This window comes from Pempheris klunzingeri, chromosome 13 (genome assembly GCF_042242105.1).
Source record: "Pempheris klunzingeri isolate RE-2024b chromosome 13, fPemKlu1.hap1, whole genome shotgun sequence".
Classification (NCBI taxonomy): Eukaryota; Metazoa; Chordata; class Actinopteri; order Acropomatiformes; family Pempheridae; genus Pempheris; species Pempheris klunzingeri.
The window spans coordinates 6,456,017-6,480,229 of NC_092024.1; the positions used below are offsets into that span (position 1 = coordinate 6,456,017).

Below are 24,213 nucleotides of genomic sequence, written 5' to 3' on the forward strand. Positions count from 1 at the left end.
AAAATGGGATAAGAAATAAACGGGACTAGTGCACCTTAAAAGGTCCTAAAAGAGTTGTGCTGATAAGACAAAGACAAACCAGGAAGCTTTATTTGTGACTGTATAATGATTAACTTTTTATACATTGTAGGCAAATGTCATCTTTTCTTCTTCAGGTCAGTGAACATGTTTGTTTTGTTTGGTTTGTTTGACCCGATACAAAATGCTTGTTGTAATCGTTGTAACCCTTTTCTATCCAAGCACTAGAATTCTTTTTGTCTGTTGTCTGATAGGAAATAAATGCATGATGCTCACCAGTGCTAGATTTAATGGTTTCCTTCCCCACAGTCTGGCCCACTAAGTCATACTGGTTGAGCCTGGATCCATCAGCTGCCACATCCACTGACTGGGAGGCATTACGAGTCCAGATGTAAGTAACCTCTGTCTTAGTGTAGGCATCTGATACAGAGACAAGGAGACAATTATCAGCTAACAAACCCTCCGAATCCTTCTTCATCATATTCAACACACAGTCTTATAACAGAAACAGAGCATATTATTAAAGCTCTGGGCTCAAATTACAGAGATCACACATACACCCCCCCCCCTACATACCCTGACATTAACAGAGGCATAATTACTCCTACACACAGAATCACACTCAGAGAATCAGCCCTGAATAAAACAAACTGGCCTAAGCTTTGGGAAAGTTTAGTGCTCTTTCCTTGCAATTTTCCAAATTGTGCAAAATAAAGTCAGTCAACATGATGAAAAGTAATTCAGTATGACATTTAAAAACACACTTGTCTATTTATATTATGGCTTTTTCTTAAGGTTTGGTGTTTGTTGTCCTTTTATGTGTGTGTGGACTAATCCCAATGGGGGCTTAAGCAGAGTAAGATTGTGGTGGGTACAATTACAGAATTATGAAACTAAACTTGAAACCAAGTGTATAGGGATCCAAGCAGCCAAACACCAAATGTGTTCTAGTGCCACAAGTGGGTTTTTCTCCAAAAATGACATTAGTCATGCAGCTAGCAGAAACAGAGCAATATAAACAGTCCAATATTAATAATGCGTAACTGATTCCAAAGAATATTTGAACACTAGGTTTGTAAATTCTTTGTAGGAAAAACAGATTCTAGTGTGAAATATTATTACAGGCAGATGACATGGGACATTTTTATGTGCCTGCTCTATTGTGTACCTTGTTAATTTAAATCTTAGATCATTTAGGAGCCAAAATCAATCTTGACTGAAATTTGAAAAAAGCTACAAGCAACATTTCTTTTATAATCTGTGATGAGAACAGTGAACACTTAAAGGTGTAGATTCGGCCAGTGTTAAGGCTGGGGGTGGAAAGCGGGGTGCAGGCTTGTACAGTATGGATGAGGATGATGATGATGATGATGATACGTACAGCTGCCAAACTTGAGAGGACATGAGTGAGAGTCCATGGGGAAGTCTTCCAGGTGCATGGGACATTCAGCTTGAACTGTCAGCCTAGCAACAGACACAGACACATGTACAGTTTGTTTAATTACATCCTTACAGAGAAGAAAATTCATCGTCTTTTCTGTACTGTCTGGTGTTAAGACCTGTTTTCTCTACATCACAACTTCATTATTTAATTTTCCAAACATAATGAATGGTGTTTTATCTAATTTCATATATTATTTCTAGATAACAATCACATTTTGAAACGATTTCAGATATCAGGCATTGTTTTAAGAAATTCAGTGGGTTATTATGTTTTTCTTGCAGGGAGCACAACAAGAATGACAACGTCTATACAAAATGCTACTGTTATGACCAGCAACTGTTATCTATAGATAATGAGATCATTAAGCCATGATGACAAGATGAGTTTGATATAGCTGAGAGGTCTAGATGTTTAAAATGTTTACGTCATAAAAAGTAAGGGAAGAGGCTTGCTGTGTCTTAATGCTTTTTGGTAGAAATGTGTATTCGAAACGAGAACCCAAACCAAGCCCAAGCAAATAGGCCCCATAATTACTATTATTATCATAATTATCATTAACATTATGAAGTAATAATAATGTATAGGCTCTGTCAGTCTTGCTCTGCTCCCTGCTGGGAAACCTTTTGCCATCAATAATAATAACCCACTGTATTCCTTAAAACAACGCCTGATATCTGAAATCATTTTAGAATTTGATCATTAACTCGGAATAATTTAGGAAATTAAATAGAATACCATTCATTATGTTTGTTTATTGACAAGGTCTTTAACAAGATTCCTTAAAGCAGTTATAGTTATGCGAAAAAGAACTGAGCAATGATGGTGTCTTTTATCTTTTATCTCTTCATTCAAGAACCTCCTTGAACAGCTTAGATCTGTAAAGTCTCCTGGATCACATTCACAATCCTATGCATCACCAACAGAATCATTCACTGTATCATTCACCTATAGCCAGGAAGCTGGGCAGATGGGCAAGTTAAGGTGATGCCGCTCTGTGCCATGGAGCTGCATCCCATTCTCTGAAAACCTGTCTAACCACAGCTAGACCACCACGGTTTGCCTATCAGGTTAAAGGAGGGACAGAAGATACTGGTTTCCTCCACTCCCTCCTCCAACGTCACCATGCAACTTTGCTTAAACCTTTTTTGCTGACTTCCCTTCTGCCCTCAAGCACAATTCAGGACCACCAGATGATTGAGAAACTTCACCACCTCGACATCCCTCCACTCCCCATCCACTGAATTCATACTTTCATCAACAGCAGTAACATCATCAATGATCAACACCAACACTGAAGGCCCTCAGATCAGTGTTCTTTGTCCCTTCATTTGCACTCTCCACCCAAATGACCGATAACCACTCACTGACAATAACTCTGTTACGGCCTATGAAATATTTTTTTCTTTTTACACAATGATGCACTGATAACTACCTGAAGTTGTACCCCACTTCCTTCTCATCCTCCAGCTGGGATGCTGAACATGAATATATACAAGATTTTAGATCTTGTATGTATGTTGTTGTGCGTATACCTCTTTATATTTGAACTTGCATCTATTACAATAGTAAAAAAAAAAAGATGAAGCTGCTGGTGTGTCTGCAGACATTCTGTAAAAGAAAGATGTTTAGTGTCAAAGGGTATTTGGGCTGCAGTCACACCCAGGTCTGAGCTCGCAGCTTGTGAACAGCACAAATAATGCACAATAATGTGATAAAAATTAAGGACAGCATGAATATGGATCATGGTTAATATTAGTATTACTGTACCTTGGCCAATGTTAAAAGGTTTACATGTACCTTAATCAATTACTGATTCAAAGCACCACCCAGCGAGCATGCCAAGTGACAGATCAAAAATCTTGCATGATTAACAGGTGCTAACTTGGTCATCTGCCTTTCATTTTCTTTTTTCTTTTTTAAAAATTCATTCAGGTTATTAATCTCATTCATCTTAAACCTTTTGAACTCTAAGAGACGCAGTAGTCCACATACATGCACAATGGACACCTCTCACCTAATGTCAGCTGGAATTGTCTCCAACCCCCTGCTACCCTCTAAGGATAAGCAGTATAGATGATGGATGGACAGGGTTTATGAGTTAAAGTGGGAGTAAGCGAGCAGGTGGAGAGGGAGGGTCAGGTGATGGGAATGGCGGGAAGGTGGTTACTGCAGGGGAACTGCTGAATCTGAGATGACAAGAGAGTTAGTATGTGGCAGGGAAATGCAGAGCTGACAACAGAAGGAATGGCTGGAGCTGTTGCACCAATGTTGCTTGTTGCACCTGCTGCAGTGTTCATAGCACTATTTCTTCTTTCAATTTACTCATCCATTCAGTTCATTTTTGTGTTTTGTCCTCTTTTCTAGAATTCTAGTAAAGCTATATTGAGGAAGACCAGAAGTTCATTGTTTACCCGTCTGGTTGCATTCATTATCTTGTTTCACTATCACCACTCTCATAGCATCATTTTCAACCACAATGCAGGTTGCTGTTTTGAGCCCAAAAGGTCTAAAAGTGGACTGTACACTACCTGCTCAGCATCAAACAGCTGCTAAAGTGACCAACTAGCTGGTCACAAAACAAAGCTAAAAGATGATGAATATTTCATTACTCTAAAGGCGCTTTTCCATTACACAGTTTTAGCTCTACTCGCCTTGGGTCGTTTTCCATTACAATTGGGTGGGGTCGTCATAACAAGGCAGCCCGAAACTCCAGTGGCGTAATTTGTATGCGACACAAACAAATACAACTACGGACAGGGAGTGTTTAGTTTGCGTGTAGCCGCTTATCGCATTCACAGAAATAATAAAAAACGCCCGGTCGCTGTTGCCAGGGTTTTAAAAACGGCGGGTTTGATTCTTGTGAACGAGTCGCTCTCATGACTCATCCAGTGATGTCACTCCCTGGCCAATCAGTGGCCTGCAGTATGTTGACGTCACATTTTCGTCTCGACTCAGCTCGCTTGGAACCCTGGCCGAGTAGATACTAAAAAAGTACCCGGTACCTGGTACAATGCCTAGTGGAAAACCAAAAAGGCCGAGTCGAGTCGAGTATGTGCTAGTGGAAAAGCGCCATTAAGGAATGATGTTTCTACATAACTATAAATGAGCAATTATCCATTATCAAGTTTGTCATACTAAATTGAAAGACGATGATATGTCAATGTTGTGCTCACAACATATTTGCTTACACCGTTAAGGTTCTTATGATCTAATCTTTCTGTAAGTTCAAAAACAAAGATGAGACAACTGAAGATGTTTTGACATTTCTACTTTAACATCAGTTTCTGAAACTTGTGACTGACCTAAGTTTCAGTTTGATCAACATACTGGAGATATCCGGGCCAGTGACACGAGACTGCAGAGTTAAAAGGGATATGTATTATTACACATATTGTTAAGACTTCAAAGACAGTCAATTCAGTCAAAAAAAGGCCATCAATATGCAACCTGATGACCACGGTTACATCACTGCTGTTATACCTTAGCAAGGCATATTACAACAACTATGTAAGCCGAGTCAGATAGGATGGGTAGATAGGTAAAACTCAGTGTCATCTGCATCAAAATGGCAATCAGTCCTTTGTCTGTAATGTGATTATCAAATGTTCCCATGATCCAGTATGTCATGAGAAGTCTGTTTTGTCCAAAAGTCACACTGTTACACGAGACTGTACTTGGGCCACCGGGATATAACCCTAGATAACTCCCCAGGTCATAGTTGTCTTGGAAGAGCTAGAATCACAACTAAGAAAGAGGGAAAAGTATGCAAATGTGATGGGAATATGGAACTGTAAACACTGAATGATTGAAAATCTGATATTATCAGTTTCATAAAATCAGCAACCTCATAGTGTAGAGCAAGGTTCCATCCTCCATGATCCTCAGCAGCTTGTTGGGCATGGTCATATTGTGGGCCACAGATTTCTTGCCGTTATGGAAGAAGGTGTCAGGGGTCCAGATCTTACTGGCCATTAAATTGTTGAGAGGTAGAATGTTCATTGGTCCATGGAACTTCAATCGCTCATCTTTCCAACTCTGACGGAAGAAAACATCTACGGTGTACTCCTGAGAGAGAGAGACAGAGCAGGGAAAGCACTGTTAATTGACTAACTAACAGCATGTAAAATGCCATGACTCTGGCAATGGAACACAACTTCAGTTGAAGTCCTTGTCTCACAATCCAGTCACACAAAAGTTAATGAAATAGTCACAAAATTTTATCTATGAATTTGTCTAATTTTTCCGTGTCCCTGAAAACGAATTTCAATCTTTTTTGTCACACAGACCCCCACATTTGTGGTGCTAACCACATTGAAAACTGATATTTGAGAAATTCAACAGAAACATCTCTTTTCAGACACAATGTCATTGTTACTATGGATCACTGACAGATCTCACTAAGATCACTTCTACATATTCAGAAGACAGTAATTCCAATGAAAATTGTTTGCCACCAAAAGCGCCTCCATTTATTTAGCTTAATTTCTACTACTTGTCTACTTGTTATGGGGAATCAAATCTTATTTGACCAGTCAAATTAAATCAAACTCGTTCATGTCTTAAGACACAAGGAGCAGTGAACTAAGTTGCTCAGTACTTAAACACCTCCACATTTAATATTTTTCTTGACATGACAGTAAGTGCATGTTCTCCCCGTGCTTGCGTGGGTTTTCTCCGGATACTCCTGCTTCCTCCCACAGTCCAAAGACATGTAGGTTAGCTTAATTGGTGACGTAGGTGTGAGTGTGAGCTTGAGTGTTTGTCTGTCTCTATGTGTTGGCCCTGTGGTTGCCTGGCGACCAGTCCAGGGTGACCCCGCCTCTCGTCCAAAGTCAGCTGGGATTGGCTCCAGCTCCCCTGTGACCCTGACGGATAAGCGATATAGATGGATGGATGGATGACAGTAAGTTCTGTTCATTTTAAGAAGCTAAGGCGTAATTAACATGTATTTCCAAAAATATTTATAGGTGAATATTTCAGAAAGATCTTTGTCCAAATGAAAATGCAAAAACACATTTGAGGTGCTATCAGGAGCATGCAAACCCATTGGGGGTGATATAACCCTAACCCTAAGGCAGTGATATAACCATAACCCTGGCTAGTTAGAAGCCAAAGTGGGGTTATTTCTCAATATCCAAATCGAATATCAAGTTAGCAAAACTCAGGAAAATATGGACTGGGAGCACTGTGAGTCCATGTATGCCGACATCCTAGCTCCTTTCCTGGAGCAGTACCCTTCTGAGATGATAACAAAGTTTCCTCATGGCAAGGGAGATATAATCAGGGTCTTCATCTCCACCAAGCCAAGCTACAGGGTAAATATTGGCATAAATATTTTGGAGTGACAATGACAACATCGTTAACATTTGTTAAATTGCATTAAGCTGAAAATGGCTTAGTTAGTCAGAATATGTTCGTCATGGAGACTACCCAGCCATACAACATCAATAAATTAATACTTATAGTCAGGTGGCTTGTATGTCCTCCCTTTTCTGTTCAAGTAGTCCATAGAATTGTGGATTACTGCTTTAGTACTGCTCGAGTCCCATCCACAGCTCCGACGCAGTGAAGGGTGCAGTGGGCTCACTGAAACATTGCTTGTTCCTCTACTTTGGACTTGGTGACAGTTAAATCTATAAACAGTACACAGGGCCCAAGTGGTCTACTATTTTTGAAGCCATCTGGCTTGACAATCCAAAGGCATTGGCCATCTTGCATAATCTCTCCTTGTCTGCTATTTAGCAGGCAAACCTTCAATATGAGGATGAAACAGCTCATAGCAGTGTGCTTGACAAACAAAGGTTTTCTTGCCACTCCTCAACAACAACAACCACCAACTTAAAGGTTCGACTGGGTCTTGTTCAAAACCGACAACGCTGGCTGTGTGGTTTGTGTCATCAGGTGATTATGTAGCAGTGACCTCCATAGTGCATTCTGGCGCTTCTGTTCCTCAAGATAATGGAGTCACTATAATCTTATGTGTAAACATATCAGGTAAAAGGTTCACTAAGAGACAGCTGATTATGAGTATTATGCTAGCCTAGAACTGGACCATAATATCATAAATAGTGAAGCACAGAGAGAAATGGGCCAAAAACTTTTGGACTGTAATGTTACAAAAGGATGGTTACTTCTTCTTTACACTTAATGATTAATCACGTGGTGGCATTACCACATCTAATTTGCTTTACATAATATGTATACAAATGAATCCTGCTCATCTTTTATGGTGGATGCACATGGTGGACAAACTGTGAAGATTCCTGAGATTTGTGTTGCATGAATGAACTTGATACCATGTTTTTGAGCAGGATCATCTTACTTACATTGAATAATACCTTGTCTATTAATGTCATTGAAAGTCTGTGAAATCATACGTGTGTGTGTGTGTGATCGTATGTGGGCATTGTGTTTTCGAATCAAGCATGTCCTGTTGTGTCATCGACCTCAGATGGAGCTTATCGTGTTATCACTGCTTGGCAAAGGACGGCACCTGGTCGAGTTCAAACCTGTCTGTCAGTCTCATATCCAGCTGTTTCCTGGGGCAAAGTGTCAGACACAGTTTACATCAACATCACTGAGGCCTTCAGTCCCTCTAGCTGAGTGAAAACATCTCTCCTTTGATTTGTCACTCTCTTTACACCACCGTAAATGTAGAAACCACGTTTCCATACAGGAGGGTCCAGCAATCAGCAAATCTGTGCCTCTGAGAACAAACCTCTGAGTCAGCCATTCTCTCTATACCCGTTTGATTTTGATGTTGCCAGCAACATCGTGTTAATCCGCAGCGCTAAAAAGGGAAAAGAAAATGTTAACTGATTAACTGTACCTCTGGTACCTCTGTGAATTATGACTATTGTGTACCAATGGACCTTGGCACCCCCACCTTACAGGGGTGGCATGGTGTGACAGCTGCCACCATGTTTCAAATGTTTCACCAGCCCAGCTGTGACCCCAGATTTGGACGGTGTAATTCAAATATATAAAACTGAAAAGTTATGGCTGGCTGGAAAATTACAATACATCAATTCATCCCCATAAAATACGAAACAAACATCCGTGCTGCAGAGTGGAGCTTTGAGACGACACCGGGTTGGTAACAGACTTCTCTCAGCTGGGCCCTGGCAGCTTTCTGTACAGCAGCTCCTGGTGGTTTTTCTTCCTGCTAAATGAGTAAAGTCGCCAACTTCCACTAGTCAAAATACCGAACGGCTGCAGATGGATGGTTGCGGGGGGGTTTTGTTGATGCATGCTTTGCTTGGTAGTGGTAACTTGTGTTTGATTGTGTGAGGGACAGATTAAACCTTACAAAACTCAAATATTCACTGGTGTTAACAAGTGCTTCCATATTACATGCAGCTACCAACTATCTCTGAAACTACTCATTAAGCAGACAAATTTCAGATGAGTCATGCAGGTGCAACATACTAAAGTGCCAAGTTTAAAAAATCTTGCTCACTTGCTGTAAGCCCCAAACAAAAAGGTACATTAGTCAGCAAGGCAGAGACACTTTATTCAAGGCTTAGAGCAAAAGTTAGCTTTTTTATCTCTGCAAGGTGGAAGCCTGGAGGGGATCCTGCATGTGGGTGTGTGTTTGTATCTGTCTGTCTGCAGCAAATCTAAAAAAATACTGGACCGATCAGACTAATATTTTTTGCACATTGATGTCTGTATGATGAACAAAAAGCTATTTTATTGAGTGTTATATACCGTCATTGATTGCTGACTCCTCACTCCTCTTAACCAGCTGGTCAGGGCCACGTGTCCAACACGAACAAAACAGCTGCTTCAGTTTGACACCACCTAACTAAAGGCAATCCAGTTTGGGTTCGGGGGGCAGACACCCTCTCTACATTTAAGAGTAGACTAAAAACCTTCCTTTTTGACAAGGCATATAGTTAAGGGCTGGATCAGGCCTTAGACCAGCCCCTAGTTATGCTGCTATAGGACTCCTATGGTGCACTGAGCCCCTCTATTCTCTATCCTCCTCTTCCTCTCCATCATTATGTCTCATGTCAGCCAAATGTCTGCCGCTAACTTGCTATCTTCCCCGGAGCCTTTCTGTGCTTTCTCATCTCTCAGGTTCCTGTGGATCCTGGTCCTGGTCCTGCTGATGTGGTTCTCTGCTTCATGAATCACTGCTGCGGATCGTCGGCCACTCGTCATGTTTTTCAATTCTATCATACTGCTAATCTTTTAGTCACACTCCTATTGTTAGTGCTATAGTCACTGCTAGTACGTTGGTTGCTGTTTGTGTTGTCTCTCTCTCTCTCCCTCTCTGTCTCTCTCTCTCTGTCCAACCTCCTCCCAACGTGGACCCCTACAGAAGCAGCCCACATTGAGCCTGGTTCTGTTCCAGGTTTCTTCCTGTTAAAGGGGAGTTCTTCCTGCCACTGTTGCTCAATATAATATCTGATGCTGCTCATGTGGGAATTCTTGAATCCTTAATTTTGAATTCCTGAATCGTTGGGTCTCTCTCTAATTAAAGAGTTTGGTCTAGACCTGCTCTTTATGCAAAGCGTCTTGAGATAACGCTGTTGTGAATTGGCGCTCTATAAATAAAGATTGATTGATTGATTGATTGAACTAAAAACAAGCTTCCCCTAGTCTGTTGCAGGCCACGTTTTGGCTACTGACTGCATTTTTCTAGTTTATATACACTACTCACAAAAAGTTAGGGATATTCAGCTTTCAGGTGAAATTTCAGGATGAACCTAAAATGCATTCTGAAACCTTCCAGGTGAACTTAATGTGACCTTCTCTAAACTTTTGAATGCGCATGTCCAACTGTTCGGTGTTTCAGTACTTTTTGCACAAGTTGCTGTTCTCTAACAACAACAGGTTTGATCCATGAATCCACCAATACATTTCCTGCTTCAGTTAGAATTGGTATTTAAACAGTCCTCCTCATCGTGCTGTTCACATTCTGACATCATGAGACCAAGACGACACCTAACAGTTGATCAACAGCACCTCGCCATTGCGAGGCTTCAAACAGGAAGTCCTCAGACGGAGGTGTTCACTGAGCTTAGAGGGTCACAGAGTGTCATCAGGAGGTTGTAACAGAGATACAGAGTGACTGGAAGAGTCACAGAAAGGAGAGGAGTGGACGTCCTTTGGCCACATCCCAATTTATTGAGGCACCGAAATTTTTTTGTTGTGGTATACCTACCACTGTTGTTAGATTTTCTTCAAATACATTGTTTAAAATGGAGAAATTACCATTGCATGCTTCTACTTAAATGCCCTACTTTCATGATATAATATCACTGTAGCATTCACTTTTTACATTTTCCATATATTTCACCTGAAAGTCGAATATCCCTAACTTTTTGTGAGTAGTGCAGTACATTTCATACACCGGGTACGGGTAACGGGTACTGCACCTCAGGGGGCGTTTAGAGAACATTGGGGGTGCTGAAAGCAATATCTTTTAAAGGGGGACATTGAGGGGGGGTGTTTGAGTTTGCATTGAAGATTCAATACGAAACAAGTTGAAACACTTACACCACTGCCACTGCCATGATACACCACTGCTAGATGACACAGTATATCGTTTAGTTTGCAACTCTTTGCTTCAGTGTAACTATCTCTGTAGATTGATAGTTTTGCATCTCCATGCTGCTTTCATTGGGAAAGGGACATCATCTATAAAATTTCCTCAACATGGCAGAAAATGGACACTCTTTTCCTTGGTGTTCCACATGGAGGATTATGAGACTTTCTTCCTATTGAGAGCATTAATTTCTCCCAAGTATACAATGTCAATGCTGTGTTATCATCCTGGTTACACATTTTCACTTCCTGTGAAAGCAACTTAGCGTGTAGCATGGATCCAGACATGCACTTCCCTGATACCTCCCACCTGACGAGTAGGTTTACACTGCAGAACTTACACTAACCCTCAAAGCAAAGAAGGTTATTTCCCTCAGAATGTAAGATAAATAGGCCTATAATGTATGCATGCGGGGACAACGGGGACACACCCTCTCCATTGTACGAAAGACGGAAATTACTACTGTTACTAAGCTAGTAGCTTACCACAAAAGAGAATGATACTCCATGTGTGTGTGTGTGAGAATGTGTGTGTGTACATATTTATGCATACACCTTCCAGTTAAGAGGCAACAGAAGCAGAGAATTAACCCAAACCTTATATTGTTGAGTGTTGTATTGGCATTCATCATTGGCTAGCAGCCGACCTCCATATGACTCCATATTCTGTGGACACTAGCACTGAAATGTTTCACTAAAAACTGCTCTGAATTCTTTGTGTAATTCTCAATAGACACTTTCAAGTTGCTCAATTTAATTTCCATCAAATATCTTAGGATTCTCAAACTCAGATAGTACATCCACCTCCCTAATATTGAAAAAAATATATCAAAGTTGTTCAATTAGCTTAAAAAAGATCAAAAGATTAAAATCAAGTCAAAAACTCAAAGACTCACATGACCTGAAATTCAGACCTGAACTTTAGGGATGAATGGCATCAATCTAATGCATCAATCTAAATTTGAGAACCCTAAAATGATCCTTGAAATAATGTTTTATTTCACAAAGTGAAGTCACTCAGAGATGAGTGAAAAACAATTGGTGGTATTTAACTTCTTATTCAGTAAATGTCAAAATGTGATATTCAGTTGCGGATACACAGTATTTCCAATTACCCCAGGTGCGCATTATTTGTCATTATTTTTGAATAATGAATGGTCGGGTGTGTGGAAAATCCATTTTTAAAAGGACACAGGTCCCAAATCTTAAAAATAGCTTATCATCAATCCATCAATCAGAACAGAGGAACAAAGTGCTGGAGGTCTGATCTGATCAACATCCGCTCTGTGTAACTGAATCTGGGCAGAACTGTCCATAACACACAGAGAGCCTGCCAACCATAGGTTGTGTCGCTGAAAAGACTCATCTATGAGTATCAGGAGGGTTTGTTGAAGATGTGGATGTGTCATTTGCGTGTATAGAGTTAAAAATGAACTAGATATTGCAGTGTAAAAAGTCCCACATTCATGTGTTTGATCAAAAGTTTGAGAGGCAAAATGACATGAGTGAATGAGACAGTTGAAGGATCTCTTGTCGCTTCCAGGTTGAAAATTTAAGAAAGAAAATTTAATGGGAGATTTTTTAGACAATTTTACAGCTCCTCTGCACGATGGCGATGATGTCACCCACTCTAGCTCTGGACGTTCCACCCCATACACACTAATGGAAGAAATTTTAAATCTTAGATCTATGCATCATTTCTGACATCTTTGCATTGGTAGTATCAGATTTATGATCTCAGCCGGTTGATAAGTTTGGTCTTGTTTTTAACCATCGCATCTGCAGATTAATTCCATACTCTAACGAGCAGCAAATTTAAGATTAAGATCTCAACTATGAATAAATATGTTTTAATGTGCACAAATATGTTCTAAAATTAGGTGATTTGAGTTTAAACCAGCCCCAATAAAAAAACTAGCAATAACTGTTTAACTTTTTTTTTTTTACAATTGTGGTTACTACCTTAATACATTTTTGTAACGTTTTGTTTTGTACGTTTGTATTTTTTAAGGAGTAAAAAAAAAGACAGCATAAATGAGGTGCTTACTGAGCTGCAGTATAAGAGAAACAAATATATGAAGTTATAATGTCACTATTAGTTCTGATTTCTTATTTGCTTAGCATCATATTCTCTTGCATCTCATTGAATTGCATCATATTGTGTTGAATGAAGAACGTAGAGGAAAGGTGCATGCTCAGAATCAAATGCAGTTTTATATTCTATAGATACTTTTTTCAGTAAATCTCATCTTTCTATAATAAATACCATTAATCACTGAAATCATAGTTGCACATTAATGGTCTTGATGTCAGGTTCCATACTATTAAATTTAAAAAATCCCGATATTAACACTGGACCTATTGTTATTGACAAAATGTTACTAGGTGTAACACAACACTTCCACTGTACCTTAGCATGCAGTATAATGTACATTGTATACATTCAAACTCTGTGATATGAAATCCACCTACCTCATGTATATAAAGGAACCTGTTACATTAACCATTCCATATTTATTCCAGCATCTTTGTACTCTGCACCATTCCACTATTGTCTTGTTGTACACACCTCCTACTGTCTTCTGGTTGTTTTCAGTGTCTTTTAAGGTTAGAAGTGCCATGACAATCGTTCTGGGCAAGATAAGGACCGGTTTGGAATAACTTGGCCTATCCAATGTACTAACATTAACATTAGCACATTAGCATTAGCTTCACTGCAGCCCTCATCAGCAACACTGCTAATGTTCATTTTGGAAATAGTTGTTTTGCATAGGTGCCTCGGATGATTGTTGTCCACATTAAGAGTTTTTCTTTATTGCTTTATTTAAGGAGACAGCTTAAGAATGAAAGGAGATACAGGTGTGAGAGAAATGGGGATGGCATACAGCAAAAGGGCAACTGACTGGATTCAAACCTGGGTAAGGACAAAGCCTTAATGAACGGGCCCCATGTGCATACATACACACCCGCCCATATACAGTCTTTTGGTGGCATAATTTCTGATAAAGCTTGCTAAATACATTCCTTCAAACCATCAATTGTATCAGTATCAGTGTTTTCTCAGAGACCTCATGACAAGTGGCGACCTGCAAACTGACGTTAGCAGTGCAATTTTCCCTGGTGAATGTTTGTTTGGTTGCTCATTCAAAAAGCTATGATGCAGAACAACATGTGTGTTCATGTTTGTAAGTTAGATAAGAAGGAGACAATAAAGCCAGTGTGCGTCTGCTCTTCCTGTGACATAAAGCTTATGTTATAACCTTATGCAAGGTTTGAATGGCTGTATCAGAACTGGCCTTATATCTTATACCTAATATTAATTTATATACAAAACTGGGTGGAGTCATCATGAAAATCTGAAATACAAAATATACGTTTCTACACCACAGGACAAGTACAGAGCAGATATGTTTATATGAACATGGAGGGGGTGAAAATGTCTTCATCTGCATCAGAATGGAGAGTCGAACACACAAAATAAGCAGGTGTATTGGGTTTCTAAAACATCTCACTGTATATTTGCTTTCGCAGTATTTGCGTGAAAAGCACAGACAGACATTGTAATCCAGCAATGAGAAACCTTCACAAACAACAAGGCAGAGGAAGCAGCAGGGGGCCATCCAATCAATCACTGAAAGGGAAGTGCGTGTGTGTGTGTGTTCTTACGTGGGAGATATGTATGTGTATGTATCAGAGCCGAGCTATCAAAGGCAGACAAAAGATAGACACTGTGGTGTAGTGAAATTATCTACTGCAAGTTTGATGGAGACATGACATGAATTAAACATGAGACCATGTCTCTTTTTTCTTTCCTTTGAAGGTACTGTCTCAATCACGACCACTTCCATCCCTCTGGCCCTTGCTGCTGTGCTACTTAAATATTTGAGAAGAGCCAGGTGGGATGAGGAGGGTGCTGGTGGCTCAGATTGTGATGGAAAAACTGGGCAAAGCTTTTAAGGCAGGAAGCAGTGTGTTTGTTTGCCTATGACATATATGTGTGTGCATGAGAGTTCAGTGAAGATTCTCCCTATCAATACACTGGGTGCTGATATTTAACTGTTAACTCTAGACTTTCACTAGCTAAAAGATAATTTTGGGGTTTTTTCAAGTCCACAGCTTTTTGATTTGTTATTTGGTTAAGTGTGCTAAACTGATTTTGAACCAGACACTAGTAAATCCTCTTCTAATTCCATCTATTGTAATTCAAGTGGCAGGGCAACTAAATAGGAGACATGCTCCATAGTATGTTAAGATTTTATTGCTGAATTATGACCAAGATTTGTGATACTGTGTTGAAATTTGATGTTTTCACATTAAAAGATGATGACCAAAGACATTAAAACATGAGTCTGACAGGTAATACACATGTCTAAAGGGTATTACATGAGTGGGTGGCTGCTCTGCGAGTGAGCTATACTGCAGCTGGGTACAAGCTGTGAATAATAGAATTCTCAAAATTGTAGGTAAGGTTTACTGAAAAAAAACCCGTTCCTAATAAAGTTGATGATGATAATAAGTATTTATAAAAACTTTATTGGATGAGAAAAACCAGGAACCACAAGCACATAACAAATTATAATATGGATGTCAAGTGGACCCCCACTCCATTTTTGCCCCAAACCAGTAATTCTTCGACAATCTTGATTTGAATGCAGCACTGCTAGTCTACACATGTAGCCGCCATAGCTACACCTGTTGAGAATCAGATTCCACGACATTAACAGGGTGGCCAGCCTTGCGCCACGTTGTCTAGTTTTGCACTGTAGTATGCAATCGGTTGTTTCTTGCATCAAGACCGCTGATGCGTACAAATCATGACGACACATAGAGCAGAAATGGTTTGCCATAGTCAGAGCAATTTGCATCTCCTTCTTCATGGTTTCAAATGCTATTATCGCATCATTCGTGCAGTGTAAAGGAGCTTTCATCTCATGTCTCATGTCTCACTTCCTGCTTCCTTAATAAGTTCTCTAAGCGCAGCAATTTTTCAATTTCAATCTAATCTGAATTTAAACCAGTCATTCGCAAAAATGTCATCATCTGTCCCACTGTTTGACGCAGGGGTGCTTTGCTGACCCCCTCCAATTGTGAGGGAGCCATTGCTACTGTTCCCTGTGACGCTCTCCAAGCACTCAACCTAAGGTTGGCAGTACTGCTTTTTTCTTCAGTGAAACCTTATGTCCCCCCTCAGCCAATCACTGGAGGAGTTTGACTGAGTCACTATGACACTCATCTAATGTTGGTAAGCAAATATCAACAAACAAATCCAGAAAAAAACATGAAATAAAAGGTTAGAAATTAATTTATATTTGATTGAGTGAATAAGTATTTGATCCTAAAGCAATTATTATTGTTGAGTTTGTCAATAAAGGGGGGTGTGGGGTGTGTGTGGCGCCAAACCTGACGCCAAACCGCCAGCTATTGCAATGCAGTCTGGGACACTCAATATGTGCATGTGACATACCTGTGGGCCAAATCTGATAGATATAAAATATTATCTCGCGGCCCGGATACAATTGCCCTGCAGGCCGGATGTGGCCCGCGGGCCTTGAGTTTGGGCCTTGATGTCTGCTTTAGGCCTATTTGCTCAAAATGCTTATGAGGCTTCCAGCCTCTGACTTTTCCTAAAGTCAACCTAACACGTGAGGCTTCTTGCCTCTGACTTGTGCTAAAGTCAACAGAGGTCAACCCCGACCTATTATGCACTATTACTCATCTACACAAGCATCTCTTATCCCTTAGTCAGTTTACCAATTACTGAAACGATCTTTTTGGGAGAATTTTGGAGTGCATCCAGATCCAGGAGAACTGCACAGATCAAATTATTAGAATATAAAACCTCCACCTTTCCTCTGCTGGTTTGTGCATGTATTTACCCAGGTCTCAGTGCAGCAGCCCACATTGTATTCTTTCCAATCCTGCCAACAACGTGACAGAGACGTAGCCTTCTTGATGTTTAGTGCCGACAGTAAGAATCTGAATACAGTCTGACGCAGCCTCCTTTTTATAAGGGAAGCGCTCGCCTAACCCCTAAGCTCATCCATCCTGATCTCTATTCCAGCCAGGCCCTGGTACCCTGTGCCTGAGCCAAAAACAGTTAAGCAAACACACTTTTTCCCATGTGAACTGCTAAACAAGAAAATGGAAATGATGTGACTGTCAAAGCTGAAAGTTGAGAGAAGCCATGCACGGCACAATTGGCAGAACTAAAAGCACTAACTGAAGCCTGTAAATTAGCCAGGGGCAAGCTTGCCAATCTATACACTGACTCAGCATATGTACATGGTGTCTTCCTTTTGTTTGGGGCAATATGGAAAAAGAGAAGGTTCAACAGGTCAGATGGAAAACCAATTCATCATCTGAGTATATGTAAGTACCTGGTGTGGTTTGAGAATTCAATAACACTTGATCAGACATGCCATGATATAAAGTAGCTGAAAGCTACTGGATGTGTAGAGACTATAGACTGTTAAACAATGCACTGGAGTGTGTGCACTGTGAATAGCATTCAAGGAAGTCTTGGCGCCAAATAGGCTGTTGTGTTCCCAGAAGGACCAGAAATGGTTGTGTGAGACAAAGAAATACATGCCCAGGCCAGACTGTGATATGAACTCTTGTTGTTATAGTTCTGCTTGGCTCAGATAAGGGGCAACAAAGTCTTGGCTATCTTCCTGTTTTCAACCATAACAGCTCACAATGGACATATATCTGACCTAAACCCTCTCTTTTTCCATATTGCCCCAAACAAATGGCAGACACCATGTGCATATGCTGAGTCAGTGTATAGATTGGCAAGCTTGCCCCTGGCTAATTTACTGGCTTAAGTTAGTGCTTCTTGCAACTTTCAGATTTGACACTCACAAAATTTCCATTTTCTTGTTTAACGAACCGGCAAGTGCTTCCCTTATAAAAAGGAGGCTGTATTGTATTCAGCTTTTTATTGTCTGCAATTAACATTCCTCACTTACACAAGAAGGCTACGTCTCTGTCACTTCATCATTTGATGTTGACACAATTGTGACTATCAGATTCCACAACACGCCTCATCAAAATGTAACTACATGTCAAGGCTACAGCAGCTACAAAGACATCAGGTGGAGACTGTTGGCACCATGATTGGTCAACTTGAGCTGCTTGTTTTCTCCTGCAAGTTTCTGATGGCAATGAAGTTTGTTGAGAGTGAAGACAACACGGGGCAAATTCAAGAAAAACTCAGTAAGAAGGACGTTTCCACTGCAAATTCTTGGCTCAACAAAATCCCTGCTTTCTTTCATCAGTCTTCAGTAATAACACATGGAGAATTTTCCCATTGTTGCTCTATCACAAAGTAAATGAAAGAATCGAAACGCAGTCTATTGCACTTCTCTATGTTCTGGTTTTTCACACTGCAAGGTCCTGCGATGTGTGCGCAGCACTATCTCTCTGTGCATGCACAGAGGAGAGGAGTAGCAGAAATCAGTCCACAAGATAAAACAGATGATACATGGGACCCAAACTGTGGCAACATCAAATGCGTCCCAGCTGTGTTCAGCATTAGTGTCCTCTGCAAGTGATAGCAGGAATATTAGGTTTTGTTGTTTTATCTTATGATGGCATGGTTGTCAAACTGTTACTATGAATAAAAACAGACCCAGTGATGAAATACTTTGTTTATGTTAGCCTTCTGTCACAGTAGTATGATGGTGCAGCTCGTGGGTGTCAAGTATAGTGCAGAGCAAACATTTACTTTGATATTGTAGGGTAATGACGACAGCAGCTCTGGAAAGATGTACATATGATGAGCAATCAGATTTTGTGCCACTTCTGAATCAGGTGGCACAAAGGTCGACATACTGTTGAAATAGCGGTCTCAACAGGAGTGAGGACTGATCAGGGAACCTCATACAGTATAGTTATTTTCTTGACCTTGCTATAAACGTGCAGGTAGTTTTACAGCCAAATGTCCTTCTTTGAAAGCCATAAGCCTTCACAGTCGCGACACTTTCCTGGTAAACCTTGGCACTCAACTGCTGTGGCCATGGCTGGAGAAGAGGAAATGGTAAATGGTCTGTATTTGTATAGCACCTTTCTAGTTATTTCAACCACTCAAAGCGCTTTTATCATCCTCATTCACCCATTCACACATCATTCATACAGGAGGGATGTAATTTGGAGGAGACTATTGTTTCATACTCATTCACACACTGAAGCCATGCTTCAGGAGCAAGTTGGGGTTCAGTGTCTTGCCCAACCCTAACACTTTGACATGTTGACCCATAGGAGCTGGGGATCGAACCCCCGACCTTCTGACTGAGGGACGACCCACTCTACCACTGATCCACAGCCACCCAGAAAATGGTTCCACGACTTCCAAAAGCTAAAGGATATTCTAAAAGTCTCTGTTTTTATTCAGAAACAGAGCCACTTCAGTTGAGGAACTCCCACAAAAACGCTGGAGATGCAACATTTGTCCATACATGCTCAATCGCAAAGTAGTTGAGTGGTGTGTGCACACCCTTGTTGCAATGACTACAAGCAAGTGACTGTGATAATAACACTGACTAATTTGGCCAGACTATGCAAAGTTACAGTAGGCCATGTAGATGATGCTGCAGAGCAGCACAAACTGGCTCTAACAGACAAAAAAAGGAGCGGGAGGCCCCAATGCACAACGGTGCAAGAAGACAAATATCTGAGAGTGTGTAGTTTAAGACAAAGACGCCTCACAGGTCGACAACTGGCAGCTGCACTAAATAGTACCCGTCAAACACCAGTGCCAGCATCAACAGTGAAGAGGCGACTTCAGGAAGCTGGACTTCAGGCAGATTTGCCAAGAAAAAGCCGTATCTCAGACTGGCCAATAAAAAGAAGTCTGAGATGGGCAAAAGAGCACAGGCATTGGACACTGGAAGAAGGTGTTGTGGACAGATGAGTCCAAGTTTGAGGTCTTCGGATCAAACAGAAGAACATTTGTGAGACGCAGAACAAATGAAAAGATGCAAGAGCAGTGCTTAATACTATCAGTCAAGCATGGTGGAGGCAGGTGATGGTCTGGGGGTGCTTTGGAGGTGGTAAAATAGGAGATTGTACAGAGTGGAAGGAACCTTGAGGAAGGAAAGCTATCCCAAGATTTTGCAACACCATGCCATACCCTGTGGACAGCACTTGATTGGGGCCAATTTCATCCTACAACAGGATAATGACCCAAAACACACCTCCGAAATGTGTCAGCAATATTTAAAGAATAAGCAGTCAGCCAGAATTCTGACTGTAATGGAGTGGCCAGCACAGTCTCCGGATCTGAACCCTATTGAGCTGTTTTGGGAGCAGCTTGACCGTATGGTATGGAGGAAGACTCCATCAAGCCAGTCCATCTTGTGGGAGATGCTCCAGGAAGCATAGGATGAAATCTCATCAGATTACCTTGATACCTTGAAATTGACAGTTAGAATGCCTACGGTCTGCCAGGCTGTAATTGCTGCAAAAGGTGTTTTTTTTTTATTAAGGCAAAGTTTGAAGAACACATTCATCATTTCCATTAAAATCATTATTTCTAACTCTGACAATGTCAGCATGTCCTGTTCATTTGCTATATTTCCTATTCAGACTAATTTCATGTGTGCTTCCATGGAAAACAAGAAAATTTCCAAGTGATCCCAAACTTTTGAGCGGTAGTGTGTATATATATGGCTTAATTGGTGTTATGTAAGTGCTGGGACTCAAGGCATGTATGAATGTTTGAAGCATGGAAGAATGTGCTATCCCATCAAAATTTTGCATTATGATCATTACAGAATGAAGTTTACCACAGACAGCCGATATATGATAATGATCAGTAATATGTTTAATATGTAATATATCAAACTGCTCCATATCAGAGGTGCATGTCAGTGGATGATCAGATTTCATTTTTAATAACACAGTCTGACCCATTGCTCTTCTGGTTGAGGTGGCTGGGTTTCCAATAGCAACAGGACAAGCAGAGCTGACAGGTATCTGTCTGGAAGATTGTATCTGCTAGATGTGTGTAATTACATCTGAGCAAGGTAACCCTAAGATTTTATGAAGGATCATATCAGCTTAGAGGCAGACTTCTTTAGGTTCTGGACAAGAGTCTTGAGCAAAACCCTTGTTCAAGGCCATGTTTTCTGTAGCTGGTTCGGTTTTAAGTGTCAGTCCTTATTACACAGCAATGTAGAATACTTGATTCTAAAATTGTTGGTTCCTTTCGTATAAAGCTGTGCCATAAGCGGGATAATGTACAGCAAGCAGCAGTCATTATTACAAAACAAAGTCCTTCAGGATGATTTAAGACCCCTCTGCTCCACATCATCCTCAGGTCCTGCATCACCTTGTACTTTTTTTTTTTTGCCACGGCAACGCTTTTTAACAAAAACTCACAGTTTTCACTACGGACCAACATCATCGTCTTGAGGCTTTCCTGACCAAATCTGAAGTGGATCTGGTCAACTGGCTTGTCTTGAGACATCATAGCGTAAAACATAGCATTTCCTGTCGCCACAAGGTGGTGCTATGACTAAATGAATATTGACATGTAGACGTCTTCAGGGCAGGACTCTTCTCAAATATGTCAAGTTTGGTGCTGATTGGATCATGTAGAGTAATTAAACTTCCTGTTTCATGGCAAGACACTGAAGTTTGAGGCCTTGCCACGCCCACACCGTTTGGTGAAAACTCAAGCTTTTAATAACTTTTCATCGTTAAGGCTTTTTCTACCAACTGACCAAGTTTGAAGCACATGGGTTCAACCCACTCAGACTAGTTTGTTCATCTATGATCCCTGTGAATTGTCAAAAATGCAATATGGCCGACTTCCGTTGGGTTTAGGTCATTGTTTCAAGAGATTTTTTTGTACATCTTGAAGAGATCCATGTACCTACACAATTCTGGGGCTTGAATTTTGGGGGCACTATGGAGCCATTCTGCTCGCACCGCTTGGTGCTCGGGCACTAATTACATCATTAGTTTAATTTATCTTCCAAACAAGCTCCATCCTTCTGATTTATTTACTCATTTTCTTATTCTTACATATTTTTTGCTGTCAGTGCCTTTCACTTTGTCAAGTTCCTTGGTCACACCTCAAGCAAAACATTCTACAAGCCTTTTCATAACCATGTGATATGTATTTACTCTCCTCCAACGTAAGCGAATAGTATCCACCAACTTTCGTTCCTCTTATATGAATGACGTGTGAATGAGTGAATGAGGATGTCATGTAAAAGCGATTTGAGTAGTCGAAATCACTAGAAAGTTGCTATACAAATACAGACCATTTACCATTTATTTCAAACTGCACATTTATGTTGACTGTGAGAACTGTGCATTTGAGTCTTTCGCGGACCTGAAGTCATTTTCACTTTTTGTGTTGTCTTGGATCCTGAGAAGATGAGCGGAGGTGTAAGACTTACCATATCTGTGTCGGACACTGGACCAAAACTAGTCACATAGATGTCAGTCTTCACTTCTGTTACACGGTCTGTGAAGACAAAGAATAAAATTCATGAATTTTAGAATTAATTGTGACACTCCTTCACTCCTATTCAGTATTTTACTTCCAAAAGGTTGGGGTAATATTGAGAGACAAAGTAATAAAAGAATGGTCAAGTGGAAGATATGTCCAGTTTTTTATACAGTCTATAAAGGAGAGTGGGTTGTCTATCACTCAGAAGATTCATGGCTCCTCCAGTCTGCTTGTTGAAGTGTCCTAGGGCAAGTGTAAGACCCAAATGCAACCCAAATTGTCTGAATGATTAGTTTCCGTTGGTAATGTTGGGCACTGGGAGGAGCAGGTTTGGTTATTAGCAAAAGAATGAAGTGATTATCAATAAGATCGAATACTTATCAGTGTACTTAATATCAGTAGAATTAAATTAAAGCTGCAAGCAGCGATGTCGGGGTGTGCGGCGGCTGCGTCCTGTTGCCACATGCCGACCCTTCGCCGACCCTTCCCTATCCATAGCGCCCCCAAAATTCAGGGGGCGCTATGGAGCCATTTTGCCACGCCCATTTGCAAGACCCATAAAATATGTAATTTTTCACCACGACTGATGCGTGTACAAGTTTCATGAGTTTTCGAGTATGTTTAGGCCTTCAAGATTGCAATTTATTTTGGAGAAGAAGAAGAAGAAGAAATGGCGCCAACCGCGCCTTGTATGAGGTTGGCCTTGTAGGAAGAAGTGTGTGTGTATGTGCGCGTATGAGTACACATGTAGGTTAGTAAGGAAAGAAAGACGAAAGAAAAGCACTCAAAGCAAAGCAAAGAGGGTCTTAACCGCCGCAGAAACGCACAGTAACCGTCTATTTTATCACTCAGCGACCCAACCTGTGACCTCCGTTTCATCAGTCAGTTGTTAAAACCACAAAATCCCCTGCGCGGGATAACACAGACAATGCATAAAAAGAAAACTAGCAGCAACAAAATCTTTACAAACTTTTATCTGCCCAGATAAAAGACTTCTTACTTGGTATTGCTTTGTGAGTGATTAGTGTGTGTGTGGCCCAGTTTTACTACCTGTTTGTGTGTCAATATGTCTAACATCTGAGCATGCTCAGTATCACTGCTGACATTTGTGTTTTAAGAGAAGCTTAGATATTAAATATTCAAGGGAATCAGTCATTTCAACACAATTCAATGACAATTACTTTTTAAACATTTGATTCAAATATATTTCATTTGTTGGAAAATAATTATTTTCTATCTTTAGTTCAGTTAACTACTGACGTTTGACTACAGATGTTTTATTGCTGAAGCAGGAGATGGAAACAGGTCTTGAATATATATTGATAAATTAGTCTCTATTTTCTAAAATTGGCCTAGTTTCTATGATTTTATCAGTTTGTCTGCTTATTATTATTAGGCTATGTTATTACCACCTTTTTTGAATGCAGCATAAGTGATAACATTATGCAGCTGCCAGTATTGGTGTTCTCAGCCTATTAAGATCTGTTTGGGTTAACCATATTCTGTGTCGGGTCTAACTGCCTCAGGTCCACATCAGATTAGGTCTCTCTTTTTAAAAAAATGAGCTCGGGTGCTGGTGGGTTTTCAATGGATCACTTTCAGTACATTCCAGTGAGTTTATCACAGCTTTTTTTAACAGCTGCTGCCGCTGAAAACAAGGTTAATGAGAGCAAAACAGTAAAGTATGATACCATAACAGTCAGAATAGACTTATCACCACTAGAAACTCTTAATA

The 24,213-nt window shown here is 40.4% G+C and overlaps 1 protein-coding gene across 1 annotated transcript in view; it reads right to left on the bottom strand.

Moving 5' to 3' along the window:
* gabra2a (gamma-aminobutyric acid type A receptor subunit alpha2a) overlaps positions 1-24,213 on the bottom strand; it is a 54,667-nt gene that overhangs the window by 11,736 nt on the left and 18,718 nt on the right. The window contains exons 3-6 of the mRNA XM_070841961.1: positions 22,426-22,493; positions 5,307-5,527; positions 1,400-1,482; positions 295-438 (exon numbers count right to left, since the gene is read on the bottom strand). Coding sequence (XP_070698062.1) covers positions 295-438; positions 1,400-1,482; positions 5,307-5,527; positions 22,426-22,493 — 516 coding nt within the window. The remainder of the gene's footprint in view (positions 1-294; positions 439-1,399; positions 1,483-5,306; positions 5,528-22,425; positions 22,494-24,213) is intronic.